The sequence below is a fragment of the Hyaena hyaena genome, unplaced genomic scaffold (genome assembly GCF_003009895.1).
Source record: "Hyaena hyaena isolate Hyena2069 unplaced genomic scaffold, ASM300989v1 scaffold_434, whole genome shotgun sequence".
NCBI classification, from domain to species: domain Eukaryota; kingdom Metazoa; phylum Chordata; class Mammalia; order Carnivora; family Hyaenidae; genus Hyaena; species Hyaena hyaena.
In genome coordinates, this window is record NW_024081069.1 from 952,800 (window position 1) to 973,355 (window position 20,556).

General features: G+C 47.1%; 1 protein-coding gene across 3 annotated transcripts in view; it reads right to left on the reverse strand.

Moving 5' to 3' along the window:
• SLC12A8 (solute carrier family 12 member 8) overlaps nucleotides 1–20,556 on the reverse strand; it is a 139,081-nt gene that overhangs the window by 44,972 nt on the left and 73,553 nt on the right. For all 3 annotated transcript variants that reach the window (XM_039253015.1, XM_039253014.1, XM_039253016.1), the window contains exon 6: nucleotides 11,575–11,688. In XM_039253015.1, coding sequence (XP_039108946.1) covers nucleotides 11,575–11,688 — 114 coding nt within the window. The remainder of the gene's footprint in view (nucleotides 1–11,574; nucleotides 11,689–20,556) is intronic.

Genomic DNA, 20,556 nt, shown 5'->3' on the forward strand with positions numbered 1-20,556 from the left:
ACTGTTTTCTAACTTCTAAAAATTGACCTGTGGACAGGCACAGAGGATATAACTCTAGTTACAAAGTGGAATATGAATATTATCTACCTTGACAATGGAAAAGTCAAGCTATAGCTAACCAATATTAGGAACTAATACTAAAAAAAGAGAGAAAAGTAGAGAGAATACGAAAAGCACTAATAATTTCATCATAGTAGTGTTGAAAAACAAAAATATAAGTCCCATGATCTTTCACTCAGGTCTGGTTTCACTGTTATGAGCTTCAATTTGTTTAGTAAAAAATCTTCAGTGGGTTAAACATCCGACTTCAGCTCAGGTCATGATCTCATGGCTTGTAAGTTCGAGTCCCACATTGGGTACACTAGAGCACCACATTGGGTGAGCTTGAACACTGTACTTGGTGAGCTTGTACCCCACTTCAGGTGAGCAAGAGCCCCAAGCTTCACTTCGGGTGAGCCCCACTTCTCTCTTTCTCCCTTTCTCTCTCTGCCCCTCTCTGCCCCTGACTTACTTGCACTCTCTCTCTAAAAAAAGGAAGGAAGGAAGGAAGGAAGGAAGGAAGGAAGGAAGGAAAGGAAGGAAGGAAGGAAGGAAGGAAGGAGGGAAGGAAACTTGAAAGATTCTAGCAATGAATCTAGCCTTTTGAGCTAGCCATTAAATTTGGTAGATAGATAAGGAAAAGCCTAGTGAATATTTTTATACCAGTTGCAACATCTTTTAAGCTAATTCTAAACTTATTCTGTATCTTATTATCATAAAGGAGAATTTCTAGTGTTTGCTAAAAAGAACAAAGAAATTTCTAAGAATACTGAGCAGTTTGTCTTTGAAGCTACAAAGATTGCTGGCTTGTAAACTTAAGACCAAAAAGTTTTTTAATAGATTTGAGCATCTGTGTGTCTGTGTGTCAGTGAAACTGTATCTGTTCACTTAAAGTTGTACACGAAAGTTTTCAGAGGGTTCTGTCCACTCACCTCCTAATAATCAACTTGTTATAGCTTCCCTGATATTGCTCTAAAGCACAAATATACGGGCATTCACTTTTGAATGTCCCCTCTACAAAGAGCTTTCTTACTACTATTGCTTTTTTTTAAAATGTTTATTTATTTTTTTATTTATTTTTTGAGAGAGAGAGAGACAGACAGAGAACAGGAATGGAGGAGGGGCATAGAGAGAGGGAGACACACAATCCGAAGCAGGCTGCAAGCTCTGAGCTGTCAGCACAGAGCCTGACATGGAGCTTGAACCCACAAACTTTGAGATCATGACCTCAGCCGAATTGGCTACTACTCTTACTTTCTAATCTTATACTCTAATAAACTTTTGCCTGCTGCTAAAAGGGGGGAGGAGGGGATCACAAATATAAAAAGATTATGCAGATTCCCTTACAATGAGGGATTCCCTTAAGATAACTGAAGTATTCCTTGTAAAAATATTTTGCACATAAAAATAAATATGACTCTAATACATTAATCTTAAAACACAACACAGAATCTCAATTTCCCACACCAACAATAAAGAATGAAGGGATGTAGCCCAAAATTGATAAAATAACAGAGGTTTAAGAATATTATTTAAAGTTAAAATGTTAATTAAAAAAAAAAAGCAATGTTAACTATCAAAATTTAGGAAGTAGATGGAGGAGCATGTAAGTAAGCTAAACTCTATTTCTTAACACAGAGTCAATAGATCATGTCTTTGATTCATCAAGTTACAGATTCAAGCGTACTGCTTGGTAAATATACAGCTAGCTCCCAAAGTGCTATGAATGATTGAAAGTGGTTGCTCCCATGGAGGGGTATCTGGGGTGGTAATGGGTAGACTGAGACACTATTGCTTTATATTATAAGCACTTTTGTAGGGTTTTCTTTTTTGTCATGTGTAGGTCTCATTTGGATCAAAAAAGGATGCCCAGGACCTGCCTCACTGTGACCAGTGTTCCTGGGACCAGATCTGTCACTGAGGCTCTGTTCAAAGACTAAGGGCTCACTGCCCACTGCCAGAACTATCTGGTGCCAAGGGCATCTCTGGCCAAATTTCCACATTCACCTGACTCCCAGACCCCACTGACTTCATCCACTAACACCAGCCCTTCTTGGACCTCCTAAATTCTGACCTCTGCAAAGGTCCCCACCTGTCACCAAGTTTACTGGCACCTCACCTGCCTGGCCACATTGCCTCCCACCATCTACAATGGCCTCATTCTGCCCCCAGCCCCTAGCAATTTTATGCCCATTCATAAATGGCATTGATGTGAAATTACATACTGCTAATTAGTCTGCCATGTTAGTACCACCTACAGTTTGTCACAACATTTTGTGCACCTTCCATCAGATCATTTACAAAGACCCACTGATACGTATGCTCTGTCTAGGAAAGTGATTGATTAAGCCTAATTGCTTCCTGCTTCCAAACAGGTTCTGTATTCATAACAAAAGCCCTTTTCTTCTCCCAGAATCCCTCAGAGTCCATGACCCAACCTTTGATCTTAGGTCTTGCGAGCTGGCCTGGTATGGGGTGCACTGGGATCCTGGTCAGTGGGAGCAGAAAGGATAGACATGGACAAGGCTGCCCTCAGGAACACAGACAGCCAGGAAGTTGGCCGGAAGGTAGGTAGTCAGTACCACAGACACAAAGCATCAAAGACAGGGAAGTGCCTGCTAGGCGGGTCATTCCTGCCAGGCTACTGTAGTGATCTGGGCACACCTGTTAGATTGGCTTGCACACTGATGCTATCGCTTCCAGAATTCCACCCTTGCGTGACTACACAATTCCCGAGCAGATGATCACTTGTTCTGGTGAATTAGAAATTTCCTGCTTGTCAGTTGGATCTAGAAAAATCATTTTGATTTAGTAATTGTTTGCCCATGCTTGTCAAGTATGATAGAGATTCTCTAGTTTGGCTTTCTGTCTGTTTCTGGTGCCATTTTAAGATATCACTGTTAATGCTAGAGCTGAATTTAGGGTGGGTGTAGTAGAACAAATACTGTTTCCCACAGCATTAGTGTCCAGATGTTTCACAGATATTAAAGGGGAAAAAAAGCTTGGGAAAATCTTGATTAAATAAGGTTAACCAGTGCCTACAATATGCTAATTTTCATTGTCCATCTCTTAGAAGAGAAATGTAACACACAGGGTTTCCCAAAACTTATTAAACAATTTTACATTTTTTTAATGAAAAACTTTATTCATTGCTAGTGTTCCATGGAACACAGTTTGGGAAACACTTGTGTCCGTTTTACATTTACTATTTAATCTTTATACTTTTCTTGGTTGGCTTCCTAAAACTGCTTAAAATGACTACTTAGAATCTACAATTCTTAAAGCTAGAAGGTGTCCTAGAGGTTATCCAACCTCTTATTTTTACAGATGAGAAAACTGAGGCCCAAAGAGGAGAAGAGATTTTGCACAAGTTTCGAACTAACTGTAGTACTGTCTTCAAGTTTCCTGATCTCAAGTCAGTGTCCTTTCCACTATGTAATACGGTTTCTTGATTTCTAACACCCATGCTTCTCTTGGATTTCCCTTTTATAATCGAGTAACTATATGATTAATTTGGGGTTACCTCCCCCACAAGAAAGCTGAACTTATCAGTTATGATCAGCAATACACAATGGTTTACCCACAGGTATTTTCGTCACCAGTTCCAAATGGCTAGTCTGTGCCCAGACCAGGGGATTTCCCTTCCTAGTAGGTCTTAAACTGCCAGTTCCAGGAAGCAGTGAATTGCTTTACCTGAACCCACATTTCTCCCTGCATCAGGATGACAGGTACCATGTGACTTTGGTAAACAGCTTTCTTCATATGGTGAAGCCTTGTGACTTGGTCTTCCACCCTAGTTGGAACATGCCCTTTAGCATGTTTATTGTCTCAGGTGCTATACATACGTGAGACAGTGTTGGCCATCACCTTGCCAGCTTAGGTTGATGAGGCTAAACTTCCAGCGTCATCCATAGTCTCCTGGGCATTGACATTATGCCTATAGTTGGGGTGGGGGTCACAAGGTGAATAGGGGGCATGGGCCTGGTGCCCTGGCTACAATATCTTACCTAAAAATAGGCATGGATGGTCAGGGGAGGTACTCATCCTCTCTACATCTCAAAAATAAATTCGTGATTAAAAGAACCAGTATAAATGTCAAGTAACCACTGGCCAACATTTGCAAGACAATGGTCATGTCCTGGTGGGGGGGGCAGTCAACCACAGCACACTCACATCAAAGACCTCATTTGTTGCCTGCCATCACAATCCCACTTCCCACCCTAGTTTCTTATTTGTTGCTGAAAATGAGAATTCGTAAGGGGTGAAAAAGCCTAATAGTTTTTCTAGGCTTTTCTGGTGTCTGTTAGTTGTTCATTAAGGAACTACTCTTTCTCAAGGAGCTTCTAAACTTCCTCCTGGGTGCTTTTGAATCCAAATCTGTGTTCTTAGAAACCTTTAATTTTCTCCTTCAGCTATAGCTTAATTGTGTCTCTGCTGCCTATTTTCTTTCTTCTTTTAAGTTCCTGAGTTTATTATTTTCTCTGTCATTAAGGCGGAAGATCCATGCACTCAAGTTCCCCACATCTTACCTGCTGCCTTTTGTGCTGAAGGAAGCAGTCTGTTACTGTTTGGAGGCAGTGTGGCTCTGAGCCTCAGTTTCCTCATCTACAAATAGGGATATGATTATTTATCTGACAGGACTGTTGTTAAAGTCAGAATGAACATTATAGGCACTGAGCACAGTGCCTGGCGCCTAGGGGGTGCTAAATAAATGTCCACTCGGGAAAGACAGGCTCCTTCCCTCACTCGGGGATCCCTTGGGTTCCTAAGGACCCTGGCTGTCTCTCCTTACCTTCCACCTGATTTCCAAACCCACTCCTTTCCCACGCCTATTGGTTGGTTTGCTCAGCTGTTCCTGCAGGAATCTTTCTGCCCCTCTTGGCTCTATTCTCTGAGGCAGAACCTGTGAGGCCCCACCCTCTCGATGCCTTAGAGCTTCTGCTGAGACAGTGTCAAATAATGGAATGTTTAAATGCCAGGATTCAATTCAATTAAATGCCAGATTTGTTGGCTTCTGGGTCGGGGGCAGCTCCAGACAAGCGTGCATTCCCTCTTCCAGCATCCTCTTCAAAGTAGGTGGGAAGCAACCGGGCTCAGCACTTACAGTCTGGGTGACCTTGGGGAAATAACCTCTCTGTGTTGTTCCCTCATCTGTAAAGTGGAATAATAACGGAACCCACGGAGGGGTCCAGGTTCTAGGGGGTCTGACACTTTAAAAACAACACAGTCTAGGGACGCCTGGGTGGCTTAGTCGGTTAAGCGTCCAACTTTCGCTTAGGTCATGATCTCGCGGTTCGTGGGTTCAGGCCCCGCGTTGGGCTCTGTGCTGACTGCCAGCTCAGAGCCTGGAGCCTGTTTCAGTCTGTGACTCCCTCTCTCTCTGACCCTTCCCTGCTCACGCTGTCTCTCTCTCTCTCCTAGAAATAAATAAAAAACATTAAAAAAACAACAACACAGTCTTATGAATATGAAATTAAAACAGCGCTTTAGCAGGAGCTCAGGCAAGTGAGGGATCCTAAAGCCTAGGCTTCATTACCTTCACGGTAAGTCTGTGCTTAATGAAAGCCCCTGGAGCTGTGGTGAGGTTTAAGTGAAGACTGTATGGAGAACGCTCAGCACAGCTCCACACATAGTAGGCTATTATAATGCTAATAATTATTATAGATAGTTATAATAATTTTGATAAAATTATACATTAATTCTATAAACAAAATTATAAAAATAAATATGTACGATAATTATAAAGCTTCCTTCTTTCCTCTTGTTCCTGCTCATCCAAAGGCAGTGGGGTGAGCCCCAACTTTGGCTTGTCCTTACTTGAGGCTTTCTCTTCCTTAAACCTGTGGACCCCATTCTCTGGGAGCTTCCCTTTCCTAGTTCTTCCATGTACTATGGTTCCTGATCCCTGGATGGCTGTGTGTGTGTGTGTGTGTGTGTGTGTGTGTGTGTGTATGTAAAAGAGAGAGAGAGACAGAGAGAGAGAGAGAAAAAACATTCTGTGGGGGTGGATATTTGTTTCTCAGGGCAAGTTTGGTGGTGCAGCTTGGAGAAGGAAAGTACTTTAGGAAACAAAGCAAATGCAGAATCTACTCCAAGGTCCCAGCCCCACCCTGCAGCCAGTACCACAGGGTGTGGTGGACTACGGGGAGAAGGACAGAAGGACAAAAGGACATGCTTCATAAATCCAGAGAAGCCACTGAAACCTAGTCTTCAGCTGCCCCTCACAGGAAGTGTCCTGCCCTTGAGATAAAATATCTGAAGTAATTTAAATAATATGTCTGACTGGATATGGGGACACAAGGCGGGGGGACTTCTGTTTGTTCTTCCAAACTCCTCTCCCCTCTCCACAGCCTGGAGGTTCTCTTGTTCCAGAAGAGGATGGCGTTGGAGGGAGCCCCAGCCATGACTCACTCAGAGCTAATCCTTGGCAAATCCGTCACCATGGAAACTGCCAATCATCCATGCTTTTCATAGCTTAACAGAACATCTGCCAGGGGAAAGCCAAGTGATACAAATTGTTCGTCCTGCCTACCGTGTTTACACTGGGGCCCCTGCAAAACAGAGAGAGAGCCAGAGAGGCAATGTTCCCTAGCAGGATGGTGGCCCAACTCCGGTCACTAATTAGCTGGGTGACCTTTAGCAATCCTTCATAAGCCTGTCTGTGCTCCTCCTTCCCCAGTTGGTCACGTAAAGGATCAGTGATTCTCAAACTGGTTAGACCAAGGGGTGGTGGGAGAGACAGGGGAGCACATCTCCAGAGAGGGGTGGAGTAAAACAAAAAGCCTGTGTAGATAGTTTCTTCAATGTTATAATTTTATATTTGGACTTTTACAAAATAATGTATTCATAATTTAAGCTGCAGAATATAAAGCCTGACAAATATTCTCGGTGGCAATCTTTCTCAAAGGAAGGACAAATATACCCCTCTCTGGTCCAGGGAGGCATACTGGAATTTCTAGTGTAGGTGAGGGTTTTAGTATCATCATAAAAAATAAATATGGATTAAAAAGAAAAGGTGAGGGGCAACTGAGTGGTTCAGTTGGTTAAGTGTCTGACTCTTGACTTTGGCTCAGGTCATGATCTCATGGTTTGTGAGACTGAGTCCTGTGGCTGACTCTTCACTGTCAATGCAGAGACTGCTTGGGATTCTCTCTCTCTTTCTCTCTCTGCCCCTTCCCCATTCACGCTTGCTCTCGCTCTCTCTCTCAAAAGGAACAAATAAACATTAAGGAAGGAAGGAAGGAAGGAAGGAAGGAAGGAAGGAAGGAAGGAAGGAAGGAAGGAAGGAAGTTAGTTGAGAGCAGCTGAACGAGTGGATCTCAAACGTTACTCCCGCTCAGACTCTGGACCACTGTGTGGCTCTTCAAACCTCAGGCTGCTGCCAATTCCTTGCTGGAGGGAGAAGTACTGAAGGGGGGGCACCCCTCCCTGCACCCCTGTCAGACCAGGCATCGCCTCTCTTTCTAAGACACAGGGCCTGGAGAGGCAAAGGAGGGGAAGCGTGGAGCAGTGTGGAGGGGCCCAGCAGGGTCACACCACCGACACAAGCTCCTGGGGGTGCCTGAGGACGCCGCCTGCAGGGTGGCCAGCCGAGGAGGCCCACAGCGCTGCCTCAGGTGTAACTGCCACCCTGACACCCGGGCCCAGGCCCAAGGAAACGCTCAGGTGGGAAGTCTCTTGAAGGTGTGCTCTGCCTGTGTGGGGGAGGGAGGGCAGGTCAACATGTTTCAAATGTTAACTTAAAAAAAAAATTCCCTCTGCTCATTTTCCCTCTTGCCTTTTCTGCCCATTCAAGAGGAAGTTGACCTATATTTTATTGCCTTGAGTGAGATACATAGCAGAAGGAAGCAGAATTTGCCTGCACCCTGTTTTGGGTTCTGTTTCTCAAAAGCCTGAACCCTTAGGAGATTTTAGAGAATCAAGCAGGTAGAAAAGAAACCGCAAAATGGGTGGGGAAAGCATGGGGGCAGGGGGGAGGGGGTGCTGGTGGACAAGAATAGACTTTGGTACATAGTTCGCTGGGTCCGGTGAAAATAAAAATGTGCGATCCCTCATTCAAAACATTATTAAGAATTTTAGCAAAAGTAAATCATTACTCCAAGCAGGGGACCCTTCTGAGCGTGGGATTCACCAATGTGAATGCATAGGTTCATGCCCATAAAGCTGGCCCTGGACAGGAGGGACTGCCATATTATTACAGAAGGTTGCCCCTGGAGCTCATGGCAAGGAGATAAAGGCTCATAAGATCTGAAGCAGTGTGAATGTGGGGCCCACTCTCTGTCAGCACAGTGGGGACCCCACAAGATCCCAGGAAGGAGGGCCTGGAAAGTGCGTACACTCTAAAGCATAGGGCTCCCCAGTTCAAATTTCTGATCCCTAAAAGTGGCTCAGAAGCAGCAGAGAGCATGTACCTGGACAGATGTGCAGACAGGACACGAAGAGGGTCTGGCTGTGTGTACAAGGATGAAAAGCCAGACATGCCTTGGGACTTGCTGAGACCCTAAGACCCTGGAACAAGATGACAGGGCAAGGTAGAGGCATGATGAATGACTGACATCCGCTTTCAGTCATCCTGGCAGAATGAAGACAAGAGAATGACTCTTTTCGCTTCGTAAAAATGAAAAGGATGCACTACTTCTGGCACATCTGGATTTGCATACCAAGATTCTACCTGCCGCTCCTGAGGCCTAGCTCCGAGCTCACTTCTGTGGCCAGCCTGGGGGTGGGGGTCAAGGTGATGGGTCAGGTAGGACATTGCTGCAGTGATCTAGTGAGAGATGAGGCTTAGACCAGAGTGGTCGGAGAGGTGGAGAGAAGTAGGAAGTAAAGGAGAACCTCCTTTAGGAGGACTTGGAGGGTACTGGTGAGAAAGAGGACGCGATCATGAATAACTTCCCATTACTGGCATGAGCAATTGTTTGGATAGAGATGCCATTTCCTGAGATCAAGAGTAAAGGAGAAGAACCATTTGGGGGGTGGGTGGGATGGGCTTGGTTCTGAACATGTTGGGTCTGAGATACCCAACAGATGATGTCACGTAAGCAACTAAATATATGATGTGAAGCTTAGAGAAATCTGGGCTAGAGGCACAAGTCTGGGAGTCATCCGTCTTGTGGGCGGTCATTGAACAGTAGGCATGGATGAGATTCTAAGGAAAACTGTAGAGAAAGAAGAGAAGAGGATGTAGGCACAGCCTGATAAACCCCAAAATTTAATGGGCAGGCAGAAGAGGATGTACCTATACAGGCAAGTGAGAAAGGCAGGGGGCAGAAAGGGAAGTGCTACATCAGAGAAGGCAAGGGTAAAGGAGGAAGTGGAGGTGACCAGTTGAATACACTGAGAAATCAGAGATGATTGTTGAACTGAACAGCATGGCAGCCACTGAAGACTCTGAAAAGAGCCATTTGAGGAGAGAACCAGGCTCAGGATTCCAAAAGAAGAGTGTGAACAAGTGCAACGGGAGGCAGGAGCACAAAGCTCTAGTGTTTGACTGTGAAGAGCAGAGAAAACAAGCATTGCTAGAGGCCAGAGTGAGATTCAGGAAAGTTGATTAAAGGTGATTAACATTGTTAATTTTTTTCATTGACACAGCTTTACTGAGGTGTAACTAGCATATGACAAGCTGCACATGTTTAAAGTGTCATAATCTGGAAAGTTGTGACACAGGAATATACCTGTCAATCCCAATCCATCACCGTAGACTAGAATAGGGTTTCATGCCCTGAAATTTCCTTGTCCCTCCCTCCTGCTCCCCACACCCCTACTCCCCATCCCCTGGTCTGCCTTCTGTTACTATAGTCTGCATTTTCTAGAATTTTATATAAATGGAGTTTTGTATGATTTTATCTTTTAAAAAAGTTACTTGTTTTTTTTCTGACTTCCTTCTCACAGCACCATTATTTTTTTTAATGTTTATTTTTTAGAGAGAGAGAGACAGGCAGACAGAAGGACAGACAGAGTGTGAACAGGGGAGGGGCAGAGAGAGAGGGAGACACAGAATTGGAAGCAGGCTCCAGGCTCTGAGCTGTCAACACAGAGTCCAACGCGGGGCTCGAACTCCAAACCGCGAGATCATGGCCTGAGCTGAAGTGGGACACGTAACTGACTGAGCCACCCAGGTGCCCCATGTATCACTGTTATTTTGAAATCCATCTGTATTCTTGCAGGTATCAATAGCTGATTCCTTTTATCGTTGAGTAGTTTTACATGGATGGCTATACCATAATTTATCTGTCTGTTGATGAATATTTGAATTACTTCCAGTTTGAGACTATTAAAAATTAAGCCGCTTTTAACAGTTAGGCACAAGTCTTTACATGTTTTTACTTCTCTGCAGTAGATAACCAGGAGGAAATGGCTGGGTATATATTTAAGTTTCTTTCTTTTAGGCCTGTAGTACCTGGTATTCTCGGGCAGTTTCTCATCCACATACTAACCAGGCACAGCCCTGCTTAGCTTCCAAGATCTGACACATTTAAGGCGCTATGGCTGTAGACTATTCGATTTTTCAGAAATCATCCTACTGTTTTCCCAAATGGTTGCACTATCTCACATTCCCATCAACAGTGTATGAGAGTTCCAGTTTTTTTCCACATGCTTGCCAGCATTTGTCACGGGCAGGCTTGTAAAGTTCCAACATGCTAGTAGCTCCTCCTCTTTTTCTATCCCTATCTTATTTGAGGACAGGATCATGAGCAAGGAAAGAGCCACATGTAGGCAGGCAGAGAGAAGAGGGAGGACACAGAGACAGATCAGCCACACTCCAGGGCACTGATGTGGCCTGATCAAGAGTAAATTGCTTCTCTGAGTCTGTGTCCCGGGACAAGTCCAGTCTCTAGCAAATGGTTATTTCTTACAATCACTGGGTCCACATGTTTGCTTACTACCTTCCAGGCCAAGGCCTGGAGCCCAAGACAAGAGTTCTAGAGGGACCTCAGCTTTGGAAAGCTCCTCCCTGGCCACCGTAGAGCCAGAAAAATGGGAAACGTAGGGCAAGGAGATTCATTCATCGTCCATGGGATCCTGATCTCACCCACACCCAGTGCAGGGAGAAGACAATAGCATTTCTCTGCCCCCTGGGAGAAGACACACAGTTTGGGGTAGAGAGAAGGGGAGTTTCTAGACCAAGTATGCACCCATTCTGTGGTGGAAGGGGAAGCTTATCTTGCTTAGGAATCCATCCTGCTCAGCCATAGGAGAAATATGTCTCCTCTATTAACTGGGCCAAGAGGTTAGGCCATATAGGTATGGAGGGTAAGGAAGAATAAATAATGCTGGAGCCTTCAGGAATTATGAACAAGTATGGAAACCAACGGAAACCAACTTGACAATGAACTATTTGTAAAAAAAAAAAAAAAAAAAGGAATTATGAACAAGTAAACTCTCCGTTAATAGCTTTTCAGTCAAAGCTAAAGCCATTTCTAAAGTCAGATAGACATCCTAGGAGCACATGCAGGCCGCTTATGATTCTGAGTTTTAGAAACCAGGCATTTATACCCCTAATGTGGGAGTGAAAAAGAATCCAAATTACTATACCTGTAGCTGCTGGGAAGAACACCCCGAAGACAGTGAAAAAAGATTCTCCTGGGCTGTAATCGGGCAGAGTGTTGTTCTGTAGCAGTTCTGGTGAATACCCAACAAAACCGTGTTCTGAAATAACACAAAGGAGAGCAAAATAGACAAGTGATTAAGACACAGCACGCAGCCTTCCCTAGATTACAGTCTTGGCTTCTGTAAATTTAAATACTAAAAGGTAGGGGGCTGGGGTGCCTGGGTGGCTCAGTTGGTTGAGTGTCTGACTCTTGATTTTGCCGCAGGTCATGATCCTAGGGTCATGGGATGGAGCCCAGCATCGGGCTCTGTGCTGACAGCACAGGGCCTGCTTGGGATTCTCTCTCTCCCTCTCTCTCTACCCCTTCCCTGCTCTCTTTCTCTCTCTCTCTCTCTCTCTCTCAAAATACATAAATAAACTTAAAAAAAAAAAAAAGATATGGGCCTGTGTGTGAGAGAGAGAAAAAGGAAGAAGTCTGACAGAATCAGCCTTAACACTTCAGGGCTTGATTCTGTGTAATCTTTCTCTATAGATACAGGTGGATAAAATGACTTGAAGGAGAACAGTAGTAACCTCTGGGAAGGGGAGCATTTTCTTTTTCTCTTTTCTTTCTTTCTTTTTTTCTTTACAGACTTCAGTATAGCTGAAATCTTTCACTGAGCATATATTTATGTATTTTTTGTTAACTGAAAAAATTAACCTACTTTCCCTCTTCAAAAACTTTTCCTATTAGCTGCAGAATATACACCAAACTCCTTAAGATGACTATCAAAGCCCTCTACAACCAGGGGACATGTCACCATTTCCTGCCTTTCCTCTGCCCAGGAGTCACAAAAATGACTCTCCCCAAGAGCACCAGTAGTGTCCATTCCTGTGTCCCTTGCCTTCCAGAACCTTTTCCCACATCTCTAAGCATCGATGCCATGCTTGCTTTTTTAAACATGTTTATTGATTTTCGAGAGGGGGGGAGGGGCAGAGGGCTAGGAGGACTGAGGATGTGAAGTGGGTTCTGCACTGACAGCAGAGACCCTGATGAGGGGCTCAAATGCATGAACTATGAGATCATGACCTGAGCCATAGTTTGATACTTAACTGACTAAGCCACTCAGATGCTCCATTGTCATGCTCACTTTGAAAGCCCATCTCAAATGCTTCTTCCTTTGGCTTTTACATCAACTCCTGATCAGAATCAATTCCTCCTAGGTGTCCTCATACTATCACTGGCCATATTAGACCTTTCCCCAACTAGACACCTTGGGGCAAGAAATCCAATCTCACAAATGTCTGCCCCCAGAGTCATGCACTGTGCCTGGCACACAAGAGGCAGGTTGCAAATATGGGTCAAATTAAGAAGACTCTTTGTCTTGTTTCTTGGCTGTGGGCACATCTCGAATCCATGCTTTCAGCTTGACTTGTTCATAGGCTGCTTTGTAGCAAGAACATCTCAGATCCAATTTCTTCAAAGAATTTTAAACATTTGTACACTGACTTCAATAGAATTTTTCAGGTGGTTTTAAGCCTATTTTGCTTCTTTGTCAAAGGAGGTCACTTTGAAGAGCATCTGTGACATGTTAGTGGGTTGTGGAAGTTTAAGATCCAGATCAAGTATTCTTAGGCTCAGGAACATCCGGGATTTCCAGACTCTACTTTTGAATCTCGTCTCTGAGAATGAGTTGGTTTGTGTCTGTTAACTACGGTCTAAGAGAACCCAGTCCCACTCCCTTACCCTCAGCCCCCACACCACATAGGGTGGGCGTCTGGCCACCACTCCAGCCGACCCCTGGAGCCGTGGTGACAGAATTTCCTGCCTGATCATTCTCCACCTACCTCAGGGCTTGGCTTCCCCCTGGGCCTCAATCCACAAAAGAGTTCCTGCTCTTTCATGAGCCCAGTGAGATCACCAGCACTTTTCACTTCCAAGTGAAGGCTTGGAAATGAAAGGCTTCCAAGATTCATAACTTAATAGGAAAAATATTTTTTAAAAAAATAACAAAATGAAAGCTCAGTGAAGCACAAGAGACCCTTGGGAGTCCGGTCAGGACTTAAAATCACTGTCGATTGCTTTCTTCTGCCTGAATGCGGAATTTGTCCTGAGACATCAAATCCCAAGGACTGTGCAACAGTTTTGAATGGTTTGGCATCTTCACAGCTGGTCTTCCCCTCATTAACAAAAAAGCAATAATGGCTGAGTTAACTTTAGTTTATCCGCTGGCTGACCCCACTGACTAGCCTTTCTGAGGTGAACACCAAGCCCAGCCTGCCCTGGAGCAGAGCTCAGCCACGCTGGAATGCTGCACAGGTCTGCAAGCCCATCCGAACGCAGGGCTGTGGGCCTGCTGGGCAAGCCAGCCGTGCGGGACAGAAACACCTCATCGGGCTCCACTGATCTCTGACAGAGGAGGCCCATGGCAGCTCTGACAGAGGGGGGTATATGAAGGCTTTGCCCAAGCCCCATGGATGAGTCACTGGGAAGACTCTTCTTTCTTTCCACCCCACCAAGAACCACAGATTGAGTGCCTAAGTCACTTGGCTCGCACAGGGGTCTGTGAGGAGGTCTGCCTCATCCCTTGTCTCTGCAGGGCCTATGACAATGGCAGCCCCATGCAGTCCCCAGCACGCTCTCACCGACACGCTGCAGAGATAGCCCCCTCTCCCTTCAGGTGGGCTTCTGAATCTTTCTCAAGGAAATCATCTTAACTTTGAAAAGAACTTTATGGGCAAAAACATTGTCGATGCTTTACTCATAATGATGTAAAATGGGGAGTCTAAATGTCTAACTATGGGGAACTGAAGTGTTTTAAATGTTTATAAAGGGCTTTTAGCGCCACAGAAAATTGTCCATGTTATATATGCTACATGGTGAAGCAAGAAACCTGGTTACCATTTATAGTACAAATACCAAAAGAGTTTTAATGTATACACGTAAGAAAAGACTAGAAGGAAACATACAACCTACTACCTACGATGTCTATATAATGCAATTATGAGCAATTTCTCTTTTCTTTTTTTCTTTTTACAAATGTTCCACATTGTCTTTCACAAGCAAAATCGATTTACCAAAAGAAATTATATCTTTCAGAAAAACAAACAAAACATCCCAGGACTGAAAGCCTACCTTCTCTAGACCGGTATCTTCCCTGCAAACAAGTATCCTTCCTTCCTTCCTTCCTTCCTTCCTTCCTTCCTTCCTTCCTTCCTTCCTTCCTTCCTTCCTTCCTTTTTTTTCTATTTATACTCTATCTGCTTCTAGAAATGATTTAAGTGATTTATGAGAAAAACAAAAGATGGGACAGATAATAAAAGGAGAAAGAAAGAAAAGAAAGGAAGGAAGGAAGGAGGGAGGGAAGTGGAAAGGAGGAGAGGGAAGGGGAGGGGAGAGAGGAAGGAGAGAGAGAGAGAGAAAGGAAGAAAGAGAGAGAACACCCACAGCCACACCTCTGTGGGACACAGCCTGAGGTCTCTGCATTAGGCTCTGAGGTAAGAGCCTGCAGTGATCACCCTCAGGCTAGAACCCAAGGCCCAGAGAGATCATTTGATGACTATCTGGTCAAGCCCACTCAGGCAGGGGCAGACCTCAGGCACATGCGCCACTTTCCAGTGGATGAGAAGGAGCTCCAGAGGCTTGTACAGTAGACCTGCTTCATTTCCTTTGCCTTTACCTTCCCAGGTCCTTATGATTCCCACCCCCTAACACCCTCAGCACCTCAGGTCCCCAGGCCTGAGCCAGCCGCCAGTGAGGTTTGGCCCTACCGTTCCTCACCCCAACTTCCACGGCCCTGGTCTCTCTCCCACACCCCAAACCAAGTGAAGCTGAACCTCAAGCTCATGGCAGGGTGGATGCCCAGGTAAGGCACTGAAGTCCCAGCCTGGCTCGCACTTGACGGCTGAGGCATGGGGGGAAGATCAGCTGGTCACATCCAGGGCACAGGGCTGAGCCGACCCCACCCGCCATGTCCTCTTCCAGTGCGTCTTCATGCCTGATGTCCTGACATCCAGAACAAGGGTTCTTAGTTTAGTTACGGTCCCATTTGAGAATCTGTTGAAAGCTGTCCCCACAGACACCACATTTTGCACATCATTTGGAGGTTTCCAGGCCTCTGAAGCCTCTTGAGGAACATGGACCCCGAAGTTCAGGACTTTCACACTAGAGCTGCCTCTGCACCTGAGACTTCTGCCAGGCCCTGCCCCCCTACAGCATCCCATGCCCTGACCGCTACCATGCCTGCCTCGCAGGGCAGCAGCCACAGGTGACACAGTCCTTCATACTTCAGTCCTTGCCAGGCAGCAAGGAGTATCTGTGCACAGGATTGTGCAGGTTCCATCTTCAAGGACATCGTGAGGCAAGCTCTCTTCTGAACGTACTAATGAGCAGCCCTTTATTGAGCACCTCCCATGCACCAGTTACTGGGAACTAAGTCCTTCACAATGTCATCCATCATTCCCATAACTACCCTGAAAGATCAGATATAAGGACACCTGGCTCAGGAAGGCACAGAATCTTGTCCAAAGTCACACAGCCAGACCTGCCTGTATTACAGCCATTGCCTCTCCTGTAGGAGGCCAGTCCCCAGGTCCCCAGCACTGCCCTCCCCCCCAAGAGGGGGCCAGCTTTGGCCCTGGCAGGCCTATGGCCTTTTCCCCCGGGTGGGGGACGGGGGAGTGCCAAGGCATACAGCATAGATTCTCATTAACCCCTGAAACCCACCCCCCCAAAGATCACAGCATCTCCCTCTCTCCATCTGCACGGGGCTGACAGAGGGTCTCCCCTGTGGAATGCCACATATACCAAGGGGTGTGCGACAGGCTGAGGCTTACATAGCTAGGAGCAGGCAGAGCCTAGCTTAGACCCAGTTCTGTCTGAATTAAAAGTTTTTCATCTATCATACTGTCTCTCTGTAATTCATCCCGAGCCGGTTCCCCAGAGATCTCTAAAGCTTGTGTCTTTGTCACTGTGAACCTCTCAGCTCATCTGCTGGTAAAACAGGGAGCCAGTCTGAGGCCTTCTCAGCTGACATCTTCCAACTCTGAAAGGCCTGGGATGCTCAGTGCCTGCACCTGCCACGTGTGAATTTATCTAGGTTTGACCTGAACATCTGTTTGTGTATATACCAAAACTACCTTGGCCCCATTTGAGCTATGTGCTTTTAGGAATAACAAAAACAGAATGGGGGTGGAGTGGGAGACATAAGGGGGAGAAAATAAATCGAGACAAAGCCCAGGCAAGAAAAGGCAGAGGGGAGATGCTTGAAGGTCGTCTACAGAGAGCCTTGGCTTATCTTCCCAGGGATCTGGTAACATGGCTCCTCTAGTTGCCAATAGTGGGCCATGATTCCGCAGCGTCAGCTGTCTGCTCCCAAGAAGTACTCCTGGGAACCTGGCCACCTTGCTCCGGCCAAAGGCAGTCAGCCTTGGTCACAAGTTGTGACAAACCACAGCTCCCAGGCCCTCAGGTCAGGCCGCTCCTGGGAAGCTTTCAGTGGTCCCTGTGGCTCCCCCACTCCTGCGGGCCCCACCTCTGGGGTCTACTGAAATTAGAAGAGGCAGTCGGGAAGTCATCAGCCCCCACATGTGGGTGTCAGATTGCTGCTGCTGACTAACTTAGAAAGTGAGATTTCTAAAAATGACACTGGCAATGGGGTGGGGGTGGGGGCACCTTGCTGTGAGTAGAGCTGGGGGTGTGTGGGGGCAGGCAGGGGCTTCCGGCACCAGCTTTCTTCTTGGCTCAGGTCCCTCACTCCGCCCTCAACTCCGACCAGCAAGACAGCCCTTTCCTGGGAATGGACAATGGGAGAGGCTGGTCCAACCAGGAATAGCAAGAGCGGAGGAAGGGCCTGGGAGAGAGGAAGGCCGGGAGGGCCCCAGAAGGGCGGGCTGGGCCTGAGGGATCACAGGAAGAGCAACTCTGCAAGGAAAAGGAAAGGAGAGGCTGAGGTTCTGGGAAGGGACACACACCAAAACAACGTGGTGGGGTGTGGGGGAGGGGTGGGGACAAGGCCACGAGGAGAGGAGCCAGCGGAGGCGCCCCAGCAGAGGCGGAGGTACAGTAGGTGGGCAGCAGCGGAAACATGAACTGGGTGCTTCTCCCTGGAGCCCAGCATCGTGCTGCACACACCCCCTCTCCTCAGGCCCTCCCGGATCGGGGCGCTGGAATGGTGGCCTGAGGGTCTGCCCAGTCTCGTAGGGGTTGTTGTGACCACTCTGGGTTGTCGCCATATGGGGACAGAGATCTGCAGCCTGGGGGAGGGAATGCAATGCGTCTGAAATAGCCTCACAAAGAGAGGTCAGTGAAAAGGGCAAGAAAGAGAGTGTCCAGGGCCCCATGCTGCCACTAAGTCCCCCACAGAGTTCCTGCCCAAGCAAGCCCCCCAATTCATTCAGACACTACCCGGGCCAGACAGTCCAAGGTGGATGAAGACGCGCAGTTCACCCTGCATGCCTCTGCCTGCTTGCGCTGGCCAGTGGAGTTTTTCCTCCTCTGGGCTGGTGTTGGCTCCCGGGAGCTGCAAAGAGGTGGGGCAGTCAACCTGGGCCCAGAGAGCATGGATTTGGGAGATGAGAACCAAGAGTCTAGACAGGGGACTATGAGTGAATCCCTGTTCCCTTTGAAATGCAAATTCTGACTGTCTCTCTGAGATGAGCCCAAGGTTCAACACCCCTACTGAGTGCCTAAGTGATCCAGACCACACTCCCAGGTGTGTGTGCAGGGCCTACCAGGTAATGGTTTTAGATCCCTTCTATTCTGAAAGTGGCCCAGGCAGAAGCTCACTCTTTTTTTTTTTTTTTAATGTTTATTTTTGAGAGAGAAAGCATGAGCAGGGGAGGGGCAGAGAAGTAGCGGGGTGGGGGGGGGTGGAGGGACAGAAGATCTGAAGCAGGCTCTGTGCTAATAGTAGAGAATCTGACGCAGGGCTCAAACTCATGAACCGTGAGATCATGACCTGAGCCAAAGTCAGACACTTAACCGACTAAGCCACTCAGGCGTCCACCCCCCCGCCCCCAAGAAGCCAATTCTTAACACTCAGTACCCAGAGTCCAGTTATACCACTAATTTCCAGCAGAAGACATAAAATCCCAAACTAGCTTCCAGAACATCTCAGCACCACCCCCTGCCTCCCTGATGCCCCCTGCCTTCCCTGTGGTGGTGATACGACAGTGCTACAGGACTGTGACATGAGCTTGCCACCACATTCCTGAATATGTTAATGAAACAAAGCAATTATGGATTACAATTGCTGCTACTAGGTCTCCTGTTGATTATTACAGTATCTTGTGAGCCCTCCATTAGTGCAGATAACTAACCTTCAAGGTCTAATCTGTGGACCCATTTTGACAACTGAGCTCAGAGATGCAAGCCAGCTACACAAAGTATGAATGCTCGAAGTGGAACTGTAGCCCTAGCTCAGAGTCCAGCCCGGAGCCCACGTAGTACCAAGCCCCAGTCTATAGGGCGACCCCATTAAACTAGGTCATAACAATCTCAGTCCAGAACAGGTACTCCACAGAAGTGCTCTCAACCTGAACTGGGTCAGGCTATATTGGTTTGGAGTGTGTTGACCATGGACTTGGAGAGAGAAGGGGAATGATGATAGGTCTGGAAGAGGCTCTCAAGACGCCCATCCACAGCACAGCTTTCCTTCCCCAGGGGAGTTCTGGGCGGCAAGCGGCTAGCCTTCCCCACACCGCAATCTCCTCTCTGGCTTCGGCCTCTTTGGAGTTTGGTCCTCCAAAGAGAGGGTGGGGAGAGAGGATGTGAGCTCCCAGGTCCCCACCCAGAGAGAAAATACACAGAGGGAGGGCTGGGCATTCCAGCAGTAGCCAGAAGGGAAGTCTGAAGTGGGGCTGTGCCTGCCCAGAGGGCACAGGGAGGAGCAGTCTGGAGCCTCCAGGCCCCAGGGGATGGCCTCCACCCTTCAGGACAACTGGCTGGTGGGATCACGGCCGGAAAGCCCCCAGGGCTGGGCAGCCCAGGAGATGAAGGGCCTGTTGGGGGGAAGGAAGGGTAGCTCCCTTGGAAGGGGGTGGCTGAAAGTTTCCCATAACAAGAGAGGCGCCTGCGAACGCCGACAACCCCTACAATCTGGGATGGACAGTTCAGAGGCTCTTTCTAAGTAGAGGATTCCTCACTTGTGAAAGGGAGGATGGACCCCTTCTTGACAAAGGATGATTTCTAACACCCGAGAAATTGTTCAATCTGCCTATGCGGACGGACTCTATTTTAATGCTGAATGAACTTTTTCTTGCTTTGGGGCCAGCCAGTTGAGATAAGAAATTTTTGCCTGGAGATGCCTCCAGAGAAAAGAATTGTCAAAGGCCCCAGAACATGAAGGGCCCTGACTTTGGTGGGGACTTTGGCGGGAACTCGGGCTCACCTGGGCCCAGTTCAAAGAGAACCCAGAAACAAAGAGGTGTCTTGGGATAAGACCAACAACTGCCACACACCTGAGTAAGGCTTTGTCCCAGTCACTGTTCCAAGCCCTTTAGGTATATTACCTCAGAACAGTCCTACAAGATAGGTGCATTTTTCAGGTAAAGAAATCAAAGCACAGGGGTGCCTGGGTGGCTTAGTCGGTTAAGCGTCCGACTTTCGCTTAGGTCATGATCTCGCAGTTCGTGGGTTCGAGCCCTGCGTCGGGCTCTGTGCTGGCTGCCAGCTCAGAGCCTGGAGCCTATTTCGGAGTCTGTATCTCCCTCTCTCTCTGGCCCTCCCCTGCTCACGCTGTCTCTCTCTCTCTCTCCTAGAAATAAATAAAAATATTAAAAAAAAAAAAAGAAATCAAAGCACAGAGGAGACTAGATTCAACTCTTGGCCACCTCTGCTGGGGTCAGTGCTCGCTCAAGGATGCAGGGAGCCTGGGAGGGGAGCCAGGAGCATGAGCTGCTCAGTCTGGGGCCTGACGGAGGGGGCTACAGAGTCTCCAGTGGCAGCTCATGGCTCAAAGGAACCCAGAGAGGAAAATCAGGCCGTC